The sequence below is a fragment of the Bufo gargarizans genome, chromosome 2 (assembly GCF_014858855.1).
Source record: "Bufo gargarizans isolate SCDJY-AF-19 chromosome 2, ASM1485885v1, whole genome shotgun sequence".
In the NCBI taxonomy this organism is placed as follows: domain Eukaryota; kingdom Metazoa; phylum Chordata; class Amphibia; order Anura; family Bufonidae; genus Bufo; species Bufo gargarizans.
Window position 1 is genome coordinate 79,720,723 of NC_058081.1, and position 22,264 is coordinate 79,742,986.

The window sequence follows — 22,264 nt, forward strand, 5'->3', positions numbered from 1 at the left end:
ACTTCTGTCATTACTTCAGGTAGGGCAGCATAAACCATTTAAAGGAACCCTCCGGCTCAAAACTGATCCACTATGTTATGCCTAATGCAGAGCCGGGGGACTATCAGGTGACAAACAACTCCAAAGAGAACTTCTGAGGAGCAGCTCAAGTCTGATATGGAATGGGGTCCACCTGCAGATTACTATTTTGCTATGTGTCTCACAGTGGATTACTATGGGTCTTCTCATAACCGCCATCACTATCACAGGATGTGTTACACAAAGCAAAAGCACCAGTCTTGAAAAGAGCAGGCTTGGAGACAGACCCTTTACATAAAGTCGGGCTTCATTTTCACTTTACTGTGAGCTTAGATTTTTTTTATGTATGTTTTTGGATATACTTTCATCTTAGACATAATAACGCTGGTGGTGATGGAGTCTATGTGTGGGTGTGTTAAGGTAGGTGTGTACCCAAGAGGTAAAGATTAAATTTCATATATTTTGTAGATAGTCTATTATGCTTACTCTGTAAATCAGCAAAAACTCTGGATTTCGGGATCGAATAGTCTGAAACCACTTTATCGATGGCCTAAAATAAAGAGAAACATTTACAAGACATTACTCATTTAATTCTGGTACACATGCCTCCTGTTGTGTTGACCCCATATCCCCCAACAACTTTAGACAACAGAATTATATATTTCTTTGTAAAGAAATCAATTTCCTTTGTTCTATGCCGTCTGAAGCTCATATAGGTAATGGCACCTTGAGGTTGCAGGCAGATCTAATTGAGCTTAAAACACTGTACAAGAATGGCTAATGACCTGCTAATTAGAACTGTGACTTCCATTTGCTAGGTTGTGTGGGTGAAGCACAACTACAAATAGGACAAACCTCCAAACATCTAATGTGCCAAGAAGTTGTTCATGGTTATAAATAGGGCAGTTCTGTAGCTTCACTGTGGAAACCTAATCCTCACAACATCTGACATTAGTCAACATAAAGAGGCCCATTAGTTCTACCCGCTCATGATTGTTCTTAGTAGGGCTAGCAAAGTTCCCATAGTGCTTCAGACATATTCCAGAAGTATACAGTGACATAAATCATAGGGAAGGGAATTTTACTAGCGTTTCCTATGCCAGTCTTGATCGAGTTTGCCCTGGACAGACTAGATGGAGCAGGTAGTCTTTTTCTGCCATCCATATTTTAGGTTTCTATGGCCTGAGATGCTAATATTTTAATAAGAGGTGAAGGCCTCAATAAATTAGATACCATTCTGACCCTCCTCCCTCTATGCTAGCTATGAGCTGGTGTATATTTAAGGTATTGTTTATGCCAACTTTTGGCATAAATTATAGTAAATTTGCTGGGTCACAGGAGGCCATGTCTCCTCTTGCTAAGCCCCACCTATGCCACTTGCACTTTTTTGGAAAGCATAGCGTAAAACCCCAAAAAGGTCATATAATTTTTTTAACAAATGGTGACTTTTTTTATACCCCTTTTCTGGCACACAAGACTAAATAAATTTACCCATTACTTATGTGGGGAGTAATATATCTTCATGTCAGGCCACCAGGTTGGCTTCAGAAAATAAATAGGAATATTAACCCCTTACAGGTTTGCTTTTCATTCATGGTGCCCAAGGCAGGAAATTCCGAATGTAGCCCCACCCACCCTCAATCAAGTTCAGCATGATAGCTGACAGCAAATCATTAAAGTGGTTGTCTAATGAAGAAAACCCTATTGAGTCATAGAAAGTGGCTTTTGTTCTGTAAAACTTGACAGTATTATACATTTTTGTGATAGCTAATATATTCAGAACAAGGCATAGTGAAGTAGTAGAAGAAGAAGAAATGGCAGTGGATAGAGTGCAATAAGTAACTCAATATGGCTGTTCTCACTAATATGGGGCACTGGGTCTCCTGGAAATTAATGCAAAAACAATTATGCAGCTACCTCCATATGCAACATGCATATATCAAGGGGAGAAAAACAGAACTGGATCGCACATCCACAACGCTATGCCTAGATCTAATCAAACTCACTTCTCAGCGCAATAATAAAGTGCACAGTCCCCCTATACTGCATAGCCCCCCATACTGCATGCTGTACAAGAGGCATTAGTGTACATTTTGATCAAAAGGCATAAGCCCAGTCACCACGCTAAGGTCGCCTCTTTGAGTGGGACCTACTCTGACAAAAAGGCGCAGCACAATGCGGTGACAAATAGTGCCGATTTGCGTAATAGTGAAAATAATGATGAGATCACGAATTCAAAAATTTGCTAATTTATTGCGAATATTATGCAAAATGTTTTGTGAATTATCACGAAAACGGATATTGCCTATGCCGCTCATCACTACTGGGCACATCCTTGTAACAGATTGGCCCTCTGCATGAGAGAATAGCCACATCCTGCAGAGGACATTGTGGAAGCGTACATTGTAAGTACAGCAACTGATAAAAAAGGTGTAGAGTATAGTCTGATGTTGGGGTCTGCCCTGTGGTTGCATTGCAGAAAGAGAAGTGTTACACCCCATTCCTGGATGCTTGTGAAAAAGTCAGCTAAAGAAGTGCAGTGTGATGAAAATTGCTTTAACCACTTCTGCCCCGCTAGCTGAAACCCCCTTCATGACCAGAGCACTTTTTACACTTCGGCACTACACTCCTTTCACCGTTTATCGCTCGGTCATGCAACTTACCACCCAAATGGATTTTACCTCCTTTTCTTCTCACTAATAGAGCTTTCATTTGGTGGTATTTTATTGCTGCTGACATTTTTACTTTTTTTGTTATTAATCGAAATGTAACGATTTTTTTGCAAAAAAATGTCATTTTTCACTTTCAGCTGTAAAATTTTGCAAAAAAAAACGACATCCATATATAAATTTTTTGCTAAATTTATAGTTCTACATGTCTTTGATAAAAAAAAAATGTTTGGGCAAAAAAAAAAAATGGTTTCGGTAAAAGTTATAGCGTTTACAAACTATGGTACAAAAATGTGAATTTCCGCTTTTTGAAGCAGCTCTGACTTTCTGAGCACCTGTCATGTTTCCTGAGGTTCTACAATGCCCAAACAGTAGAAAAACCCCACAAATGACCCCATTTCGGAAAGTAGACACCCTAAGGTATTTGCTGATGGGCATAGTGAGTTCATAGAACTTTTTATTTTTTGTCACAAGTTAGCGGAAAATGATGATGATTTTTTATTTTTATTTTTCTCTTACAAAGTCTCATATTCCACAAACTTGCGACAAAAAATAAAAAATTCTAGGAACTCGCCATGCCCCTCACGGAATACCTTGGGGTGTCTTCTTTCCAAAATGGGGTCACTTGTCGGGTAGTTATACTGCCCTGGCAATTTAGGGGCCCAAATGTGTGAGAAGAACTTTGCAATCAAAATGTGTAAAAAATGACCGGTGAAATCCGAAAGGTGCACTTTGGAATATGTGCCCCTTTGCCCACCTTGGCAGCAAAAAAGTGTCACACATCTGGTATCGCCGTACTCAGGAGAAGTTGGGGAATGTGTTTTGGGGTGTCGTTTTACATATACCCATGCTGGGTGAGAGAAATATCTTGGCAAAAGACAACTTTTCCAATTTTTTTATACAAAGTTGGCATTTGACCAAGATATTTTTCTCACCCAGCATGGGTATATGTAAAATGACACCCCAAAACACATTTCCCAACTTCTCCTGAGTACGGCGATACCAGATGTGTGACACTTTTTTGCAGCCTAGGTGGGCAAAGGGGCACATATTCCAAAGTGCACCTTTCGGATTTCGCAGGCCATTTTTTACACATTTTGATTGCAAGGTACTTCTCACACATTTGGGCCCCTAAATTGCCAGGGCAGTATAAATACCCCACATGTAACCCCATTTAGGAAAGAAGACACCCCAAGGTATTCCGTGAGGGGCACGGCGAGTTCCTAGAATTTTTTTTTTTTTGTCGCAAGTTAGTGGAATATGAGATTTTGTAAGGAAAAAAGAAAAAAAAAGAAAAATCATCATTTTCCGCTAACTTGTGACAAAAAAAAAAAAATTCTAGGAACTCGCCGTGCCCCTCACGGAATACCTTGGGGTGTCTTCTTTCCAAAATGGGGTCACTTTTGGCGTAGTTATACTGCCCTGGCAATTTAGGGGCCCAAATGTGTGAGAAGTACCTTGCAAACAAAATCTGTAAAAAAAAATGGCCTGTGAAATCCGAAAGGTGCTCTTTGGAATATGTGCCCCTTTGCCCACCTTGGCTGCAAAAAAGTGTCACACATCTGGTATCGCTGTACTCGGGAGAAGTTGGGGAATGTGTTTTGGGGTGTCATTTTACATATACCCATGCTGGGTGAGAGAAATATCTTGGCAAAAGATAACTTTTCCCATTTTTTTATACAAAGTTGGCATTTGACCAAGATATTTTTCTTACCCAGCATGGGTATATGTAAAATGACACCCCAAAACACATTGCCCAACTTCTCCTGAGTACGGCGATACCAGATGTGTGACACTTTTTTGCAGCCTAGATGCGCAAAGGTGCCCAAATTCCTTTTAGGAGGGCATTTTTAGACATTTGGATCCCAGACTTCTTCTCACACTTTCGGGCCCCTAAAAAGCCAGGGCAGTATAAATACCCCACATGTGACCCCACTTTGGAAAGAAGACACCCCAAGGTATTCAATGAGGGGCCTGGCGAGTTTATAGAAATTTTTATTTTTTTTGCATAAGTTAGCGGATATTGATTTTTTTTGTTTTTTTCTCACAAAGTCTCACTTTCCGCTAACTTAGGACAAAAATTTCAATCTTTCATGGACTCAATATGCCCCTCAGCGAATACCTTGGGGTGTCTTCTTTCCGAAATGGGGTCACATGTGGGGTATTTATACTGCCCTGGCTTTTTAGGGGCCCTAAAGCGTGAGAAGAAGTCTGGAATATAAATGTCTAAAAATGTTTACGCATTTGGATTCCGTGAGGGGTATGGCGAGTTCATGGGAGATTTTATTTTTTGACACAAGTTAGTGGAATATGAGACTTTGTAAGAAAAAACAAAAACAAAAACAAACAAAAAATTTCCGCTAACTTTGGCCAAAAAAATGTCTGAATGGAGCCTTACAGGGGGGGGGGGGGGTGATCAATGACAGGGGGGGTGATCAATGACAGGGGGGTAATCACCCATATAGACTCCCTGATCACCCCCCTGTCACTGATCACCCCCCCTGTAAGGCTCCATTCAGACGTCCGCATGATTTTTACGGATCCATGGATACATGGATCGGATCCGCAAAACACATGCGGACGTCTGAATGGAGCCTTACAGGGGGGTGATCAATGACAGGCGGGTGATCAATGACAGGGGGTGATCAGGGAGTGTATATGGGTGATCACCCGCCTGTCATTGATCACCCCCCTGTACGGCTCCATTCAGACGTCCGCATGATTTTTACGGATCCATGGATACCAAAACACATGCAGACGTCTGAATGGAGCCTTACAGGGGGGTGATCAATGACAGGCGGGTGATCAATGACAGGGGGTGATCAGGGAGTGTATATGGGTGATCACCCGCCTGTCATTGATCACCCCCCTGTAAGGCTCCATTCAGACGTCCGCATGTGTTTTGCGGATCCGATCCATGTATCCATGGATCCGTAAAAATCATGCGGACGTCTGAATGGAGCCTTACAGGGGGGTGATCAATGACAGGGGGTGATCAGGGAGTGTATATGGGTGATCACCCGCCTGTCATTGATCACCCCCCTGTACGGCTCCATTCAGACGTCCGCATGATTTTTACGGATCCATGGATACCAAAACACATGCGGACGTCTGAATGGAGTCTTACAGGGGGGTGATCAATGACAGGCGGGTGATCAATGACAGGGGGTGATCAGGGAGTGTATATGGGTGATCACCCGCCTGTCATTGATCACCCCCCCTGTAAGGCTCCATTCAGACGTCCGCATGTGTTTTGCGGATCCGATCCATGTATCCGTGGATCCGTAAAAATCATACGGACGTCTGAACGGAGCCTGACAGGGGGGTGATCAATGACAGGGGGGTGATCAGGGAGTTTATATGGGGTGATCATGGGTGATCAGGGGTTTATAAGGGGTTAATAAGTGACGGGGGGGGTGTAGTGTAGTGTGGTGTTTGGTGCGACTGTACTGAGCTACCTGAGTCCTCTGGTGGTCGATTTTAGTGAACATCAAACTAAGCTGCAAAAACCAGTGTCAGGCAGCTGCTGCCAAGGCCAATAAGATAATGGGTTGCATCAAAAGGTGCACAGATGCCCGTGATGAGAACATAGTCCTACCACTTTACAAATCACTAGTCAGACCACACATGGAGTACTGTGTACAGTTCTGGGCTCCTGTGAAAAAGGCAGACATAGCAGAGCTGGAAAGGGTTCAGAGGAGGGCAACTAAAGTAATAACTGGAATGGGGGGACTACAGTACCCTGAAAGATTATTAAAATTAGGGTTATTCACTTTAGAAAAAAGACGACTGAGGGGTCAGTGCAGAGATGTCTCCCATCATCTATTTATTCCCAGGACTGTGACTGTGACGAGGGGACATCCTCTGCGTCTGGAGGAAAGAAGGTTTGTACATAAATATAGAAGAGGATTCTTTACGGTAAGAGCAGTGAGACTATGGAACTCTCTGCCAGAGGAGGTGGTGATGGTGAGTACAATAAAGGAATTCAAGAGGGGCCTGGATGTATTTCTGGAGCGTAATAATATTACAGGCTATAGCTACTACAGAGGGGTCGTTGATCCAGGGAGTTATTCTGATTGCCTGATTGGAGTTGGGAAGGAATTTTTTATTCCCCTAAAGTGAGGAAAATTGGCTTCTACCTCACAGTTTTTTTTTTTTTTACCTTCCTCTGGATCAACTTGCAGGATAACAGGCCGAACTGGATAGACAAATGTCTTTTTAAGCCTTATCAACTATGTTACTATGATTCCTTGCAAAAATAAAGTGAGAATTTATTGATAGCCACCCTTTGTACCTAAAACAAGAAAATAGATTAAAAAATCCCACAGAACTTTGGTAATTGATGGCTCCTACAGGACATTAATTGCGGTAATAAGTGAGCACTAATAATGGAGGTTGTATTTGTTCTAACACACTGATAATGGTTCCCAGAGGATACTCATAAGTAGAGATGAGCAAATCAAAGCTGACAAAGTGGAATTCGATACAAATTTCAGGAATTATTTGATTCGCACTGAATCAGAATTTGCTCACGCTTCCTAAAATGGCTGCTGCACATGTTAGGACATGGAGCAAGGAACTCTAGGAATGAGGGATCACCCACAATGCCATGCATGCAGCCAATCAGCAGCCAGCTCTGTGATGTCACATCCCTTTAAATAGCCTCAGCCATCTTGTATTTAGCGATTAACCAGCTTACTTAGTGCAGGGAAAGAAGTCAGCAGGCGCTAGGGACAGTGGTAGGAAAAACTTGAAAACTTTTATTTTTCTTTATAGAAGTTCAGGGAAAGGATATGGAGGAATCATTCCACAGTACTGAAGCAGAACAGGGTTCAGTAGGGAAGGTTACAGCCTGGGTAATAGGAACAATCCTATTACACCTTGCTGCACTGACTGCGGATCCAAATTGCAATTATACTGCTGCTCATTTCAGATTTGCAATAGAGAATACCTCTGTAATTCCAGCAAACTGTTCTTGTTATTGGGGTCTTATTAGCTCTTCTGCGGTGCAGTTATATAGATGTTCTAAAGACTTTTTTTGGCATGTATTAGTGGGGAAAAAAAGGGGGAAATTAGCCGTTGTATGTTGAAGTGAGAAAATTACAGCCCTTTTTGGCGTGTATTAGTGGCAAAAAAAAGTATTATTTGCCATTCACAGCCGCTGTTATATGTTCTTAAGTAGAGTTGAGCGAACACCTGGATGTTCGGGTTCGAGAAGTTCGGCCGAACATCCCGGAAATGTTCGGGTTCGGGATCCGAACCCGATCCGAACTTCGTCCCGAACCCGAACCCCATTGAAGTCAATGGGGACCCGAACTTTTCGGCACTAAAAAGGCTGTAAAACAGCCCAGGAAAGAGCTAGAGGGCTGCAAAAGGCAGCAACATGTAGGTAAATCCCCTGCAAACAAATGTGGATAGGGAAATGAATTAAAATAAAAATTAAATAAATAAAAATTAACCAAAATCAATTGGAGAGAGGTTCCATAGCAGAGAATCTGGCTTCCTGTCACCCACCACTGGAACAGTCCATTCTCAGATATTTAGGCCCCGGCACCCAGGCAGAGGAGAGAGGTCCCGTAACAGAGAATCTGTCTTCATGTCAGCAGAGAATTAGTCTGCATGTCATAGCAGAGAATGAGGCTTCACGTCAGCCACCACTGCAACAGTCCATTGGCATATATTTAGGCCCAGCACCCAGGCAGAGGAGGGAGGTCCCGTAACAGAGAATCTGTCTTCATGTCAGCAGAGAATTAGTCTGCATGTCATAGCAGAGAATGAGGCTTCACGTCAGCCACCACTGCAACAGTCCATTGGCATATATTTAGGCCCAACACACACACAGGCAGAGGAGAGAGGTCCCGTAACAGAGAATCTGGCTTCATGTCAGCAGAGAATCAGTCTGCATGTCATAGCAGAGAATGAGGCTTCACGTCAGCCACCACTGCAACAGTCCATTGGCATATATTTAGGCCCAGCACCCAGGCAGAGGAGGGAGGTCCCGTAACAGAGAATCTGTCTTCATGTCAGCAGAGAATTAGTCTGCATGTCATAGCAGAGAATGAGGCTTCACGTCAGCCACCACTGCAACAGTCCATTGGCATATATTTAGGCCCAGCACCCAGGCAGAGGAGGGAGGTCCCGTAACAGAGAATCTGTCTTCATGTCAGCAGAGAATTAGTCTGCATGTCATAGCAGAGAATGAGGCTTCACGTCAGCCACCACTGCAACAGTCCATTGGCATATATTTAGGCCCAGCACACACACAGGCAGAGGAGAGAGGTCCCGTAACAGAGAATCTGGCTTCATGTCAGCAGAGAATCAGTCTGCATGTCATAGCAGAGAATGAGGCTTCACGTCAGCCACCACTGCAACAGTCCATTGGCATATATTTAGGCCCAGCACACACACAGGCAGAGGAGAGAGGTCCCGTAACAGAGAATCTGTCTTCATGTCAGCAGAGAATTAGTCTGCATGTCATAGCAGAGAATGAGGCTTCACGTCAGCCACCACTGCAACAGTCCATTGGCATATATTTAGGCCCAGCACACACACAGGCAGAGGAGAGAGGTCCCGTAACAGAGAATCTGGCTTCATGTCAGCAGAGAATCAGTCTGCATGTCATAGCAGAGAATGAGGCTTCACGTCAGCCACCACTGCAACAGTCCATTGGCATATATTTAGGCCCAGCACACACACAGGCAGAGGAGAGAGGTCCCGTAACAGAGAATCTGGCTTCATGTCAGCAGAGAATCAGTCTGCATGTCATAGCAGAGAATGAGGCTTCACGTCAGCCACCACTGCAGCAGTCCATTGGCATATATTTAGGCCCAGCACACACACAGGCAGAGGAGAGAGGTCCCGTAACAGAGGATCTGGCTTCATGTCAGCAGAGAATCAGTCTGCATGTCATAGCAGAGAATCAGGCTTCACGTCAGCCACCACTGCAACAGTCCATTGTCATAAATTTAGGCCCAGCACCCAGGCAGAGGAGAGAGGTCCCGTAACAGAGAATCTGGCTTCATGTCAGCAGAGAATCAGTCTTCATATCATAGCAGAGAATCAGGCTTCACGTCACCCACCACTGTAAGAGTCAATTTTCATAAATTTAGGCCCAGAACCCAGGCAGAGGAGAAAGGTCCCGTAACAATCTGGCTTCATGTCAGCAGAGAATCAGTCTTCATATCATAGCAGAGAATCAGGCTTCACGTCACCCACCACTGCAACAGTCCATTGGCATATATTTAGGCCTAGCACACAGGCAGAGCAGAGAGGTCCCGTAACAGACAATCTGGCTTCATGACAGCAGAGAATCAGTCTGCATGTCATAGCAGAGAATCAGGCTTCACGTCAGCCACCACTGCAACAGTCCATTGTCATAAATTTAGGCCCAGCACCCAGGCAGAGGAGAGAGGTCCCGTAACAGAGGATCTGGCTTCATGTCAGCAGAGAATCAGTCTGCATGTCATAGCAGAGAATGAGGCTTCACGTCAGCCACCACTGCAACAGTCCATTGTCATAAATTTAGGCCCAGCACCCAGGCAGAGGAGAGAGGTCCCGTAAAAGAGGATCTGGCTTCATGTCAGCAGAGAATCAGTCTGCATGTCATAGCAGAGAATGAGGCTTCACGTCAGCCACCACTGCAACAGTCCATTGTCATAAATTTAGGCCCAGCACCCAGGCAGAGGAGAGAGGTCCCGTAACAGAGGATCTGGCTTCATGTCAGCAGAGAATCAGTCTGCATGTCATAGCAGAGAATGAGGCTTCACGTCAGCCACCACTGCAACAGTCCATTGTCATAAATTTAGGCCCAGCACCCAGGCAGAGGAGAGAGGTCCCGTAACAGAGGATCTGGCTTCATGTCAGCAGAGAATCAGTCTGCATGTCATAGCAGAGAATGAGGCTTCACGTCAGCCACCACTGCAACAGTCCATTGTCATAAATTTAGGCCCAGCACCCAGGCAGAGGAGAGAGGTCCCGTAACAGACAATCTGGCTTCATGTCAGCAGAGAATTAGTCTGCATGTCATAGCAGAGAATGAGGCTTCACGTCAGCCACCACTGCAACAGTCCATTGGCATATATTTAGGCCTAGCACCCAGGCAGAGGAGAGAGGTCCCGTAACAGACAATCTGGCTTCATGTCAGCAGAGAATCAGTCTGCATGTCATAGCAGAGAATGAGGCTTCACGTCACCCACCACTGCAACAGTCCATTGGCATATATTTAGGCCTAGCACACAGGCAGAGCAGAGAGGTCCCGTAACAGACAATCTGGCTTCATGACAGCAGAGAATCAGTCTGCATGTCATAGCAGAGAATGAGGCTTCACGTCACCCACCACTGCAACAGTCCATTGGCATATATTTAGGCCTAGCACACAGGCAGAGCAGAGAGGTCCCGTAACAGACAATCTGGCTTCATGTCAGCAGAGAATCAGTCTGCATGTCATAGCAGAGAATGAGGCTTCACGTCACCCACCACTGCAACAGTCCATTGGCATATATTTAGGCCTAGCACACAGGCAGAGCAGAGAGGTCCCGTAACAGACAATATGGCTTCATGTCAGCAGAGAATCAGTCTGCATGTCATAGCAGAGAATCAGGCTTCACGTCAGCCACCACTGCAACAGTCCATTGTCATAAATTTAGGCCCAGCACCCAGGCAGAGGAGAGAGGTCCCGTAACAGAGGATCTGGCTTCATGTCAGCAGAGAATCAGTCTGCATGTCATAGCAGAGAATGAGGCTTCACGTCAGCCACCACTGCAACAGTCCATTGTCATAAATTTAGGCCCAGCACCCAGGCAGAGGAGAGAGGTCCCGTAAAAGAGGATCTGGCTTCATGTCAGCAGAGAATCAGTCTGCATGTCATAGCAGAGAATGAGGCTTCACGTCAGCCACCACTGCAACAGTCCATTGTCATAAATTTAGGCCCAGCACCCAGGCAGAGGAGAGAGGTCCCGTAACAGAGGATCTGGCTTCATGTCAGCAGAGAATCAGTCTGCATGTCATAGCAGAGAATGAGGCTTCACGTCAGCCACCACTGCAACAGTCCATTGTCATAAATTTAGGCCCAGCACCCAGGCAGAGGAGAGAGGTCCCGTAACAGAGGATCTGGCTTCATGTCAGCAGAGAATCAGTCTGCATGTCATAGCAGAGAATGAGGCTTCACGTCAGCCACCACTGCAACAGTCCATTGTCATAAATTTAGGCCCAGCACCCAGGCAGAGGAGAGAGGTCCCGTAACAGACAATCTGGCTTCATGTCAGCAGAGAATTAGTCTGCATGTCATAGCAGAGAATGAGGCTTCACGTCAGCCACCACTGCAACAGTCCATTGGCATATATTTAGGCCTAGCACACAGGCAGAGGAGAGAGGTCCCGTAACAGACAATCTGGCTTCATGTCAGCAGAGAATCAGTCTGCATGTCATAGCAGAGAATGAGGCTTCACGTCACCCACCACTGCAACAGTCCATTGGCATATATTTAGGCCTAGCACACAGGCAGAGCAGAGAGGTCCCGTAACAGACAATCTGGCTTCATGACAGCAGAGAATCAGTCTGCATGTCATAGCAGAGAATGAGGCTTCACGTCACCCACCACTGCAACAGTCCATTGGCATATATTTAGGCCTAGCACACAGGCAGAGCAGAGAGGTCCCGTAACAGACAATCTGGCTTCATGTCAGCAGAGAATCAGTCTGCATGTCATAGCAGAGAATGAGGCTTCACGTCACCCACCACTGCAACAGTCCATTGGCATATATTTAGGCCTAGCACACAGGCAGAGCAGAGAGGTCCCGTAACAGACAATCTGGCTTCATGACAGCAGAGAATCAGTCTGCATGTCATAGCAGAGAATCAGGCTTCACGTCAGCCACCACTGCAACAGTCCATTGTCATAAATTTAGGCCCAGCACCCAGGCAGAGGAGAGAGGTCCCGTAACAGAGGATCTGGCTTCATGTCAGCAGAGAATCAGTCTGCATGTCATAGCAGAGAATGAGGCTTCACGTCAGCCACCACTGCAACAGTCCATTGTCATAAATTTAGGCCCAGCACCCAGGCAGAGGAGAGAGGTCCCGTAAAAGAGGATCTGGCTTCATGTCAGCAGAGAATCAGTCTGCATGTCATAGCAGAGAATGAGGCTTCACGTCAGCCACCACTGCAACAGTCCATTGTCATAAATTTAGGCCCAGCACCCAGGCAGAGGAGAGAGGTCCCGTAACAGAGGATCTGGCTTCATGTCAGCAGAGAATCAGTCTGCATGTCATAGCAGAGAATGAGGCTTCACGTCAGCCACCACTGCAACAGTCCATTGTCATAAATTTAGGCCCAGCACCCAGGCAGAGGAGAGAGGTCCCGTAACAGAGGATCTGGCTTCATGTCAGCAGAGAATCAGTCTGCATGTCATAGCAGAGAATGAGGCTTCACGTCAGCCACCACTGCAACAGTCCATTGTCATAAATTTAGGCCCAGCACCCAGGCAGAGGAGAGAGGTCCCGTAACAGACAATCTGGCTTCATGTCAGCAGAGAATTAGTCTGCATGTCATAGCAGAGAATGAGGCTTCACGTCAGCCACCACTGCAACAGTCCATTGGCATATATTTAGGCCTAGCACACAGGCAGAGGAGAGAGGTCCCGTAACAGACAATCTGGCTTCATGTCAGCAGAGAATCAGTCTGCATGTCATAGCAGAGAATGAGGCTTCACGTCACCCACCACTGCAACAGTCCATTGGCATATATTTAGGCCTAGCACACAGGCAGAGCAGAGAGGTCCCGTAACAGACAATCTGGCTTCATGACAGCAGAGAATCAGTCTGCATGTCATAGCAGAGAATGAGGCTTCACGTCACCCACCACTGCAACAGTCCATTGGCATATATTTAGGCCTAGCACACAGGCAGAGCAGAGAGGTCCCGTAACAGACAATCTGGCTTCATGTCAGCAGAGAATCAGTCTGCATGTCATAGCAGAGAATGAGGCTTCACGTCACCCACCACTGCAACAGTCCATTGGCATATATTTAGGCCTAGCACACAGGCAGAGCAGAGAGGTCCCGTAACAGACAATCTGGCTTCATGACAGCAGAGAATCAGTCTGCATGTCATAGCAGAGAATGAGGCTTCACGTCACCCACCACTGCAACAGTCCATTGGCATATATTTAGGCCTAGCACACAGGCAGAGCAGAGAGGTCCCGTAACAGACAATCTGGCTTCATGTCAGCAGAGAATCAGTCTGCATGTCATAGCAGAGAATCAGGCTTCACGTCAGCCACCACTGCAACAGTCCATTGTCATAAATTTAGGCCCAGCACCCAGGCAGAGGAGAGATGTCCCGTAACAGACAATCTGGCTTCATGTCAGCAGAGAATTAGTCTGCATGTCATAGCAGAGAATCAGGCTTCATGTCAGCCACCACTGCAACAGTCCATTGGCATATATTTAGGTCTAGCACACAGGCAGAGGAGAGGTTCATTCAACTTTGGGTAGCCTCGCAATATAATGGTAAAATGAAAATAAAAATAGGATTGAATGAGGAAGTGCCCTGGAGTCCAATAATATATGGTTATGGGGAGGTAGTTAATGTCTAATCTGGACAAGGGACGGACAGGTCCTGTGGGATCCATGCCTGGTTCATTTTTATGAACGTCAGCTTGTCCACATTGGCTGTAGACAGGCGGCTGCGTTTGTCTGTAATGACGCCCCCTGCCGTGCTGAATACATGTTCAGACAAAACGCTGGCTGCCGGGCAGGCCAGCACCTCCAAGGCATAAAAGGCTAGCTCTGGCCACGTGGACAATTTAGAGACCCAGAAGTTGAATGGGGCCGAACCATCAGTCAGTACGTGGAGGGGTGTGCACACGTACTGTTCCACCATGTTAGTGAAATGTTGCCTCCTGCTAACACGTTGCGTATCAGGTGGTGGTGCAGTTAGCTGTGGCGTGTTGACAAAAGTTTTCCACATCTCTGCCATGCTAACCCTGCCCTCAGAGGAGCTGGCCGTGACACAGCTGCCTTGGCGACCTCTTGCTCCTCCTCTGCCTTGGCCTTGGGCTTCCACTTGTTCCCCTGTGACATTTGGGAATGCTCTCAGTAGCGCGTCTACCAACGTGCGCTTGTACTCGCGCATCTTCCTATCACGCTCCAGAGCAGGAAGTAAGGTGGGCACATTGTCTTTGTAGCGTGGATCCAGCAGGGTGGCAACCCAGTAGTCCGCACAGGTTAAAATGTGGGCAACTCTGCTGTCGTTGCGCAGGCACTGCAGCATGTAGTCGCTCATGTGTGCCAGGCTGCCCAGGGGTAAGGACAAGCTGTCCTCTGTGGGAGGCGTATCGTCATCGTCCTGCCTTTCCCCCCAGCCACGCACCAGTGATGGACCCGAGCTGCGTTGGGTGCCACCCCGCTGTGACCATGCTTCATCCTCATCCTCCTCCACCTCCTCCTCATCCTCGTCCTCCTCGTCCTCCAGTAGTGGGCCCTGGCTGGCCACATTTGTACCTGGCCTCTGCTGTTGCCAAAAACCTCCCTCTGAGTCACTTCGAAGAGACTGGCCTGAAAGTGCTAAAAATGACCCCTCTTCCTCCTCCTCCTCCTCCTCCTCCTGGGCCACCTCCTCTTCCATCATCGCCCTAAGTGTTTTCTCAAGGAGACATAGAAGTGGTATTGTAACGCTGATAACGGTGTCATCGCCACTGGCCATGTTGGTGGAGTACTCGAAACAGCGCAACAGGGCACACAGGTCTCGCATGGAGGCCCAGTCATTGGTGGTGAAGTGGTGCTGTTCTGTAGTGCGACTGACCCGTGCGTGCTGCAGCTGAAACTCCACTATGGCCTGCTGCTGCTCGCACAGTCTGTCCAGCATGTGCAAGGTGGAGTTCCACCTGGTGGGCACGTCGCATATGAGGCGGTGAGCGGGAAGGCCGAAGTTACGCTGTAGCGCAGACAGGCGAGCAGCAGCAGGATGTGAACGCCGGAAGCGCGAACAGACGGCCCGCACTTTATGCAGCAGCTCTGACATGTCGGGGTAGTTGTGAATGAACTTCTGCACCACCAAATTCAGCACATGCGCCAAGCAAGGGATGTGCGTCAAATTGGCTAGTCCCAGAGCTGCAACGAGATTTCGCCCATTATCACACACCACCAGGCCGGGCTTGAGGCTCACCGGCAGCAACCACTCGTCGGTCTGTTGTTCAATACCCCGCCACAACTCCTGTGCGGTGTGGGGCCTGTCCCCCAAACATATGAGTTTCAGAATGGCCTGCTGACGTTTACCCCGGGCTGTGCTGAAGTTGGTGGTGAAGGTGTGTGGCTGACTGGATGAGCAGGTGGAAGAAGAGGAGGAGGAAGCCGAGAAGGAGGAGGTGGCAACAGGAGGCAAAGAATGTTGCCCTGCGATCCTTGGCGGCGGAAGGACGTGCGCCAAACAGCTCTCCGCCTGGGGCCCAGCTGCCACTACATTTACCCAGTGTGCAGTTAGGGAGATATAGCGTCCCTGGCCGTGCTTACTGGTCCACGTATCTGTGGTTAGGTGGACCTTGCCACAGATGGCGTTGCGCAGTGCACACTTGATTTTATCGGATACTTGGTTGTGCAGGGAAGGCACGGGAAGTAGTGCCGGCTGGGAACAACATACTGTGGGACAGCAAGCGACATGAGCTGTTTGAAGCTGTCTGTGTCCACCAGCCTAAATGACAGCATTTCATAGGCCAGTAGTTTAGAAATGCTGGCATTCAGGGCCAGGGATCGAGGGTGGCTAGGTGGGAATTTACGCTTTCTATCAAATGTTTGTGAGATGGAGAGCTGAACGCTGGCGTGTGACATGGTTGAGACGCTTGGTGACGGAGGTGGTGGTGGTGGTGTTGGTGGTACATCCCCTGTTTGCTGGGCGGCAGGTGCCAACGTTCCTCCAGAGGCGGAGGAAGAGGCCGAGGCGGCAGCAGCAGAATAGGCCGAGGCGGCAGCAGCAGAAGAGGTAGCAGGGGGAGCCTGAGTGACTTCCTTGGTTTTAAGGTGTTTACTCCACTGCAGTTCATGCTTTGCATGCAGGTGCCTGGTCATGCAGGTTGTGCTCAGGTTCAGAACGTTAATGCCTCGCTTCAGGCTCTGATGGCACAGCGTGCAAACCACTCGGGTCTTGTCGTCAGCACATTGTTTGAAGAAGTGCCATGCCAGGGAACTCCTTGAAGCTGCCTTTGGGGTGCTCGGTCCCAGATGGCGGCGGTCAGTAGCAGGCGGAGTCTCTTGGCGGCGGGTGTTCTGCTTTTGCCCACTGCTCCCTCTTTTGCTACGCTGTTGGCTCGGTCTCACCACTGCCTCTTCCTCCGAACTGTGAAAGTCAGTGGCACGACCTTCATTCCATGTGGGGTCTAGGACCTCATCGTCCCCTGCATCGTCTTCCACCCAGTCTTGATCCCTGACCTCCTGTTCAGTCTGCACACTGCAGAAAGACGCAGCAGTTGGCACCTGTGTTTCGTCATCATCAGAGACATGCTAAGGTGGTATTCCCATGTCCTCATCATCAGGAAACATAAGTGGTTGTGCGTCAGTGCATTCTATGTCTTTCACCGCTGGGGAAGGGCTAGGTGGATGCCCTTGGGAAACCCTGCCAGCGGAGTCTTCAAACAGCATAAGAGACTGCTGCATAACTTGAGGCTGAGACAGTTTCCCTGGTATGCATGGGGGTGATGTGACAGACTGATGGGGTTGGTTTTCAGGCGCCATCTGTGCGCTTTCTGCAGAAGACTGGGTGGGAGATAATGTGAACGTGCTGGATCCACTGTCGGCCACCCAATTGACTAATGCCTGTACCTGCTCAGGCCTTACCATCCTTAGAACGGCATTGGGCCCCACCATATATCGCTGTAAATTCTGGCGGCTACTGGGACCTGAGGTAGTTGGTACACTAGGACGTGTGGATGTGGCAGAACGGCCACGTCCTCTCCCAGCACCAGAGGGTCCACTAACACCACCACGATCATGTCCACGTCCGCGTCCCTTACTAGATGTTTTTCTCATTGTTATGGTTCACCACAACAACAAATATATTATTTGGCCCAATGTATTGTATTCAAATTCAGCGGGATATAAATTTGAGGCCTAGTATTTAGGCGCTGGGTGACCGGTATGGATTTAGTGACAGAATTAGACTTGGAAATGCACAGAAGCGTGTGTGTGTGAAGTTATTCTGAATGACCCAATGTGCACCTTGAATATTATATACCCTTTTAGGGATAGATTTCAAATAGCTCTGATATAGCAGAAACCACTAAATTATGAAATTGCTAAATTGGGAATTGTATTTCAACCCAGAACAAGAAATGTGCTTGAACGGACACTAAATAACTCGCCCAGCTACAGCACTAAGGACAGATTTAGCTGGATATAAATTTGAGGCCTAGTATTTAGGCGCTGGGTGACAGGTATGGGTTTAGTGACAGAATTAGACTTGGAAATGCACAGTAGCGGGTGTGTGAAGTTATTCTGAATGTCCCTATGTGCACCTTCAATATGATCTACCCTTTTAGGGATAGATTTCAAATAGCTCTGATATAGCAGAAACCACTAAATTATGAAATTGCTAAATTGGGAATTGTATTTCAACCCAGAACAAAAAATGTGCTTTGACGGACACTAAATAACTTTCCCAGCCACAACAGGACAGCGTTAACGAGAGATTTAGCAGGATATAAATTTGAGGCCTAGTATTTAGGCGCTGGGTGACAGGTATGGGTTTAGTGACAGAATTAGACTTGGAAATGCACAGTAGCGGGTGTGTGAAGTTATTCTGAATGTCCCTATGTGCACCTTCAATATGATCTACCCTTTTAGGGATAGATTTCAAATAGCTCTGATATAGCAGAAACCACTAAATTATGAAATTGCTAAATTGGGAATTGTATTTCAACCCAGAACAAGAAATGTGCTTGAACGGACACTAAATAACTCGCCCAGCTACAGCACTAAGGACAGATTTAGCTGGATATAAATTTGAGGCCTAGTATTTAGGCGCTGGGTGACAGGTATGGGTTTAGTGACAGAATTAGACTTGGAAATGCACAGTAGCGGGTGTGTGAAGTTATTCTGAATGTCCCTATGTGCACCTTCAATATGATCTACCCTTTTAGGGATAGATTTCAAATAGCTCTGATATAGCAGAAACCACTAAATTATGAAATTGCTAAATTGGGAATTGTATTTCAACCCAGAACAAGAAATGTGCTTGAACGGACACTAAATAACTCGCCCAGCTACAGCACTAAGGACAGATTTAGCTGGATATAAATTTGAGGCCTAGTATTTAGGCGCTGGGTGACAGGTATGGGTTTAGTGACAGAATTAGACTTGGAAATACACAGTAGCGGGTGTGTGTGAAGTTATTCTGAATGACCCAATGTGCACCTTGAATATTATATACCCTTTTAGGGATAGATTTCAAATAGCTCTGATATAGCAGAAACCACTAAATTATGAAATTGCTAAATTGGGAATTGTATTTCAACCCAGAACAAGAAATGTGCTTGAACGGACACTAAATAACTCGCCCAGCTACAGCACTAAGGACAGATTTAGCTGGATATAAATTTGAGGCCTAGTATTTAGGCGCTGGGTGACCGGTATGGATTTAGTGACAGAATTAGACTTGGAAATACACAGTAGCGGGTGTGTGTGAAGTTATTCTGAATGACCCAATGTGCACCTTGAATATTATATACCCTTTTAGGGATAGATTTCAAATAGCTCTGATATAGCAGAAACCACTAAATTATGAAATTGCTAAATTGGGAATTGTATTTCAACCCAGAACAAGAAATGTGCTTGAACGGACACTAAATAACTCGCCCAGCTACAGCACTAAGGACAGATTTAGCTGGATATAAATTTGAGGCCTAGTATTTAGGCGCTGGGTGACCGGTATGGATTTAGTGACAGAATTAGACTGGGATATGGCCAAAAAATAACCACACTATTGCTGGTTAAATGCACTTGGTGATGGGCGCAGCTTGCCCCTGATGTAGTATATGGCCAAAAAATGAACAGACTATTGCTGGTTAAATGCACTTGGTGACGGGCGCAGCTTGCCCCTGATTTAGTATATGGCCAAAAAATGAACAGACTATTGCTGGTTAAATGCACTTGGTGTGATAGCTTGACCAACCACACTACTGAGGGTTAAATGCACTTGGTGACGGGCGCAGCTTGCCCCTGATGTAGTATATGGCCAAAAAATTAACAGACTATTGCTGGTTAAATGCACTTGGTGTGACAGCTTCACCCTGATGTAGGCTTTAGCCAAAAAACAAACGCACCATTGAGGGTTAAATGCACTTGGTGACAGGCGCAGCTTGCCCCTGATGTAGTATATGGCCAAAAAATAAACAGACTATTGCTGGTTAAATGCACTTGGTGTGACAGCTTCACCCTGATGTAGGCTTTAGCCAAAAAACAACCACACCATTGAGGGTTAAATGCACTTGGTCGCAGCTTGTGCTGGCGCACCACAAGACACAAAATGGCCGCCGATCACCCCAGAAAAATGTGACTGACAAACGGTCTGGGCAGCCTAAAAACAGTGAGCAATTGAGGATCAGCAGCTCAATGATCCACAGCTGCAGATCGATCAGTTAATCAAGTCCTTTGGAGGAGTTAATCTGCCTAATCTCGCCCTACTGTCGCAGCCGCAACCTCTCCCTACGCTAATCAGAGCAGAGTGACGGGCGGCGCTATGTGACTCCAGCTTAAATAGAGGCTGGGTCACATGGTGCTCTGGCCAATCACAGCCATGCCAATAGTAGGCATGGCTGTGATGGCCTCTTGGGGCAAGTAGTATGACGCTTGTTGATTGGCTGCTTTGCAGCCTTTCAAAAAGCGCCAAGAAAGCGTCACAAAAGCGCGAAGAAAGCGACGAACACCGAACCCGAACCCGGACTTTTACGAAAATGTCCGGGTTCGGGTCCGTGTCACGGACACCCCAAAATTCGGTACGAACCCGAACTATACAGTTCGAGTTCGCTCATCCCTATTCTTAAGCCTTTTTTTTGTTGTGTATTAGTGGGGGGGGGGGGGATAAAAAAGGGGCTATTAGCCGTTGTGTGGTGAAGTGAGAGAATCACAGCCCTTTTTGGCGTGTATTAGTGGTAAAAAAAAACTTTATTTGCCATTCACGGCCGCAGTTATATGTTCTAAAGCCATTTTTTGTTGTGCATTAGTGGGGGGAAAAAGGGAGGAAAGAAGGAAGGAAAAATGAGTTGCACAACGGATCCTGTCTGTGTAGCAGCTGTAAGGCCTGTATGGTCCCATCAGAATTGGCTTATGATTTGGTAGCCAAAAGCAGGAGTGGGTACAAAACACAGAAAACAAGCAAATATTCCATTCACGTGTCATCTCTGTTTTGGATCCACTTCTGTTTTTTTGGGGGGCATTAGCAATACTGATGGATTACTGGCCAATTGCTGACCGAGTGAAGGCAGATGCTCCACAGACAGGATCCGTTTTTTGTGGGTTATTGTTCTGATGGATCAGAGGAAGGGCAAAATAATCAGTGACGTCAACACAAACCTACTGCTGACACCCTTTCCACTCTGTCGGGGGGCTCTACTTGTATAAGCGTTTAATAGAACAGGTTCTGTAGACATCTATGTGGAATCAGCTGACGACGGTGTAAAAGGAGTGCGCTCTTTCACGCTACAGCAGAATCTTGGGCCTCTGCACGGTTCTTTATTCCTGACGCTAATATCGACCTGTAAGGCTGAGTTCACACTTGAGTTATTTGGTCAGTTTTGGCCCCGTAACTGACCAAATAAGTGAAGTGTGCAGTGATTCTAAGAGTGACGCCTGTCATCTGCATGTCATACTGACTCACAGTATTATTTCACTACCACAGCAGACTCCCTATGCGTGTTAATGCAAGGCACAGTGTTCTACACCACTATACAGGCTCTTTGCAGCCAGAAAAAAAGCTTTTTTTTACGCGATTCGCCACAAATTAATTTGAATTGAATCGAATCAAAACTTTTCGGAAAATTCGGTGAACTGACCGAATGGAATTTTTGAGAAATTCGCTCATCTCTACTCAAAAGCGTTCCTATGGGAGATTGGTAATATTCATAATACTCCCCAGAGGGCACTGTTAATAGCACCCGCTGGACTCTGGTGGTAATTATTTCCACACAAGACTAGTAATGGTTTCCACTGGAAACTGCTTATTGCTTTCACTCTGCCATACTAATGGGCACTGTTAATGACCCCCATAGGACCTAATTTCCAACTTATGACACAGTCTAGGGATGACTAGTAATGGTTCATACAAGAAACCTGCAATGGTTCCCACATGAGATAGCTAGTTTCATTCTAGGGACATAGGGACAGTCAATGGTTCCCACATGAGACGGGTAATATTTACTTCTAGGGACAGTTAATGGTTCCCACAGAAACAAACAATCATTCTCATAGGAATTAGTATGGTTCCTGCAGAAAATAACTGGTAATCGCCCCCACATGATACTGGTAATGATTCCCACAGAAGACTAGTAAAGTTCCCCTGCTGTAAACTGCTAATGTTACCCTACTGGGGACGTGAGG

At 46.6% G+C, this 22,264-nt stretch overlaps 1 protein-coding gene across 2 annotated transcripts in view; it reads right to left on the reverse strand.

Annotated features, from left to right (window-relative positions):
* Nucleotides 1-22,264, reverse strand: part of PROM2 (prominin 2) — a 96,125-nt gene that overhangs the window by 54,278 nt on the left and 19,583 nt on the right. For both annotated transcript variants that reach the window (XM_044279252.1, XM_044279253.1), the window contains exon 5: nt 505-568. In XM_044279252.1, coding sequence (XP_044135187.1) covers nt 505-568 — 64 coding nt within the window. The remainder of the gene's footprint in view (nt 1-504; nt 569-22,264) is intronic.